The following is a 4,452-nucleotide window of genomic DNA, read 5'->3' on the forward strand; positions in this document are numbered from 1 at the left end:
GAAAAAGATTGGAGTCTCTGTTCCAAAACTAACTCAAAATTGTATTAGGAAAACTAAGTTGTTTAAAATTTGATATTTGCTAATTTATTTAGTTAATACTCCATCCGTTTCAATTTTATGTGAACCTATTTGCTTTTTATTCTATGCCAAAAAGAATGATCTTCTTCCTTATTTGAAAACAATTTACTTTTATACAATGATTTATAACCACACAAAATATATGCGACTTATTTTACACCACAAGTTTAAAAGTATTCTCTTTTCTCTACGTGCCTAGTCAAATGTGTTCCATCGTAAAAATAAATTTTCATATTTCTAGTTCAAACAGATTCTGTAATATTTTAAACATAGTAATAAAAAAATTGTAAACACCACTTGGTCTTTCAAGAAAGATCAGTTTAAACTACGGTATTAGTTTGAACTCTCATTCGCACATAGACAGACAGCCGTAATATGGAGAGAGACTTGGAATTTGTAATAGACGAATTGATGATCAATTCAGGGAACGCGGTGGAAAGTGTAACGGAGACACTTAACTCAATATCAAGTGAGATAAAAAGATTGTTGCAGATGCTAAAGGATTTTGGTGCCAAAGTGTTAGTGACGCTAAAGAATGTTGGCGGCCAAGTGTTAGTGACGCTAAAGAATGTTGGTGGCCAAGTGTTACTGACGCTGAAGAATATTGGAGGAGAAATGGTGGTGACAATGAAGAATATTGGTGGTGGATTTGCTAGTTGGTTTAATAGGGTGTTTCCGCCGGAAACTAGAACCGAAAAGATCAAAGAATGGTGTAAGTTTGCTTTATGCTTCATAGGGATTCTAGTTATTCTTTATGTAAGCTTTTATGTTGGAAAAGTAGGGGCGGAAATAATGAAGAATATTTTTGGTAATGGATTTCCTAGTTGGTTTACTACGGTGTTTCCGCCGGGAACTAGGGTTCAAATGATCAAAGAATGGTGTCAGGTTGCTTTATACATCATAAAGTTTCTGCTGCGTTCGACTGAACAAGATGATGAAAGCTTTCGTGTTGGAAAAATGGTGGCGACAGTAAAGAATTTTGGTGATGGATTTGCTGACGTGTTTCCGACGCCGGGAACTAAACTCCATAAGATCAAAGAATGGTGTCAGGTTGCTTCACCTTTCATTGGTTTGCTGCTGCGGTGGCTTCAAGAAGATGCTGAAACCTATTATCAGGGAGTGAAATCGCAGCTGGAGCTGACTAATTTAGAGGGTGAAAGCTCTATGTATGCGGCGGTGCTGGGACTGATACTGCTACTGCCCAATTATCTGAAGGAAAAAAATGATAAAATAAAGCCAGGCAAGAATTTATAGTACAGTAATAATTAATTCCAAGAATTTATAGTATAATAACAACCCTTTATAGTGGCAGCAAAAGCACAAGGACCGGTGATCGGAATCGATCTCGCCACTACATACTCATCCGTCGACGTGTTGCCAGGACCGATGATCGGAATCGATCTCGGAACTACATACTCATCCGTCGGCGTGTGGCAACACGACCATGTTGAAATCATTGCCAATGGTCAAGGTAACAGAAGGACGCCATCCTACGTTAGTTTCACTGATTTGGAGCGTCTCATTGGTCATGTCGCCGAAAAAGAAGTCGCTAGGAACCCTACCAATACTGTCTTTGGTAAGATCTCGTCTTTTTGCGGTTTTAATATATCAGATTTTTCATACCATGTTATGTATGCGAAGAGCTTTATATTTTACTGATTTCTATTCTACTTGATAGATCCGCGATGTTAATGTATGATTGCATATAAGTATTGATAACACTCAACGAAATTCTAGGCAGAATTTTCGTGTTTAAAATTAATTCACATGTTAAAGATTGGACTTAAGACGTACTTGGTGAATAGAATTTCGTTTCAAAAATTTATTTGATAATGCGAACATTTTATGCGTATCCACGCCAAGATCGATCTTTCTTATCAACTCTTCAATCAATGTAACCGGCGAACAAAAGTATTATGCTGAAATTGTTCTCAGAAACTTTCAGCACGACAAGGAAAACAGTTTTCTTGTCTGATTAGCAGATAGAGCTCGGCTATTGTCTGATGATAGTGTTGTTATGAAGAACATACAAAATTTTGGTTTGATCATAAGCATGTTAATGTGTTACTATTATGTGAAAATTCTTGAAAGTTTGTTTATGGCTGTTTTGGAGCGTAAGCACACCGGCTATAAAAATTATTTAGTTCTTGAAAACCACATGCTGATGTTAACCTGAACTTTTGCACCATGCAGCTGCTAAAAGGTTGATAGGTAGGAGATTTAGTGATGCCTCTGTGCAGAGTGACATGAAGTTGTGGCCATTCCAGGTTGGTGCTGTTGCTGGTGATAAGCCGCCGAGGATTGGAGTCTACTACAAGGGTGAGAAGAAACAGTTTACTGCTGAGGAGATCTCAGCTATGGTGCTCATGAAGATGAAAGAGATTGCTGAAGCTTTCCTTGGCACAAGTGTTAGGAATGCTGTGGTTACTGTTCCAGCCTACTTCAATGACTCTCAGCGTCAGGCCACCAAGGATGCTGGTGTTATTGCAGGCCTGAATGTGATGCGTATTATCAATGAACCTACAGCAGCTGCCCTTGCTTATTATGGTCTTGATAACAAAGCTACGGGTGTTGCTGAGAAGAATGTGCTAATCTTTGATCTTGGTGGTGGTACATTGGATGTCTCTATTCTCACAATTGTGGAAGGTAGTCTCTTTGTGGTGAAAGCTACTGCTGGAGACACCAGCCTTGGAGGCGAGGACTTCACCAATAGGTTGGTTAACCATTTTGTTCAGGAATTCAAGATAAAGAGCACAAAGGATATCACTAGTAATCCTATGGCGCTCCAAAGGTTGAGAACTGCATGTGAGAGTGCAAAAAGGACTCTTTCATCCTCTGCTCAGACCACCATTGAAATCGTCAATCTATACGAGGGTATTGACCTTTCTTCCACCATCACACGTACTAAGTTTGAAGAGCTTAACATGGATCTGTTTGCAAAGTGTGTGACATCAGTTGAGCGCTGTTTGAGGGACGCTCGGATGATCCAGATCTCGGTTCATGATGTCGTCCTGATTGGTGGTTCCACTAAAATCCCAAAGGTCCAACAACTTTTGCAGGACCTTTTCAATGGAAAGGAGCTATGCAAAAGCATCAACCCTGATGAGGCTGTTGCTTATGGTGCTGTAGTGCATGCTGCAATTTTAAGTGGTGAGCGTAAGGTGCAGGACCTTTTGCCGTTGGATGTTACTCCTCTTTCCCTTAGTGTGAGATCTGATACTTCTCATAACAATGCTGTAACGTCGATTCCCAAAAACACCACTATCCCAACAAGGAATAAACACTTTACAATCTACCCCCACACGAAAACGATTCAGGTCTTTGAAGGTGAGAAAGTGAAGATCACGGACAACAACTTGCTTGGCGAATTCGAGCTCTCTGGCGTTCCTCCTAAAAGTCCTCAAATCACAGCGCGCCTTCAAATTGATGCCAATGGTATCTTGAATGTCTCTACTGAGGACACGACGAATGGTAAGAAGAACAAGATTACAGTCACCAATAACAAGGGCAGACTCTCGAAGGAGGAGATCGAGAAGATGGTTCAGGAAGCAGAGAAGTACAAATCTGAGGATGAGGAACACAAGAGGAAGGTCAAGGCAAAGAATGCTTTGGAGAACTACTCAAACAATATGAAGAAAGCTGTGAAAGATTACAAGGAGACGATTGAGGATGCCACCGAGCAAAGCAACCAATGGCTCAACGGCAACCACCTTGCTGGGGCTGATCAAATTGAGGGCAAACTGAAGGAGCTACAGAGCCTCTGCAACTCAATGACTGCAAAAATGTACCCTGGGGCAGGAGGCGACATGTAAGTGGGTGTGCATTATTCGGATTAAATCGAAAAACCAAATCGAATTTTAATTTGGATTGGTTTTTTGGTTTGGTTTCCGATTGAGAAATTAAAATTTTCAGTTTTTTGGTATGGTTTCGGATTTAGAAAATTAAAAACCGATAAACAGAAAATTTATGTAATATTATAGTTTTAAACTACTCAGGCGGATCCAACATTTCAAAAGAATGGGTGCACAATTATGAAGAGGTAAATCTAGGATTTACATTTGACGGATTTAACTATAGTGTCTTACCATGAACTCACTATACTTTTAAAATTATAGGTTCAAAATTATATTCTTTTTGAAATTGTAGTGATTTTCATTATATATCTATATTTCATGTTGAAAATAAGACCATCTAGTGTGGGATTTGAACCGCCAATTTTGCTAGGAGTCTTTGAGCATGGGGCACGCACATATATTTTAGTAGTTTTAAAAAAATATAATATTGTTATACATGATTTAAGGAAAGGAGTATGGGTTCACGTGAACCCTGGATTATCCTAGATACGCCCCTGACTCAGGATGTATCATTTTGATA

The 4,452-nt window shown here is 39.2% G+C and overlaps 1 protein-coding gene across 2 annotated transcripts; it reads left to right on the plus strand.

Moving 5' to 3' along the window:
* The first annotated feature begins 350 nt into the window (after positions 1–350).
* On the plus strand, positions 351–4,175 carry LOC104234285 (heat shock cognate 70 kDa protein 2-like). Of its 2 annotated transcripts, none has more exons than XM_009787820.2 (3): positions 351–1,318; positions 1,391–1,654; positions 2,272–4,175. In XM_009787820.2, the coding sequence occupies exons 1-3, from the start codon at positions 454–456 to the stop codon at positions 3,888–3,890; spliced, it is 2,748 nt and encodes a 915-aa protein (XP_009786122.2). In that variant the 5' UTR covers positions 351–453; the 3' UTR covers positions 3,891–4,175. The 2 variants fall into 2 exon arrangements, with proteins under 2 accessions (XP_009786122.2, XP_009786120.2); XM_009787818.2 differs by having other exon boundaries at positions 352–1,318; positions 1,385–1,654; positions 2,272–4,174.
* The last annotated feature ends 277 nt before the right edge of the window (positions 4,176–4,452 follow it).

The sequence above is a fragment of the Nicotiana sylvestris genome, chromosome 10 (assembly GCF_000393655.2).
Source record: "Nicotiana sylvestris chromosome 10, ASM39365v2, whole genome shotgun sequence".
NCBI lineage: Eukaryota > Viridiplantae > Streptophyta > Magnoliopsida > Solanales > Solanaceae > Nicotiana > Nicotiana sylvestris.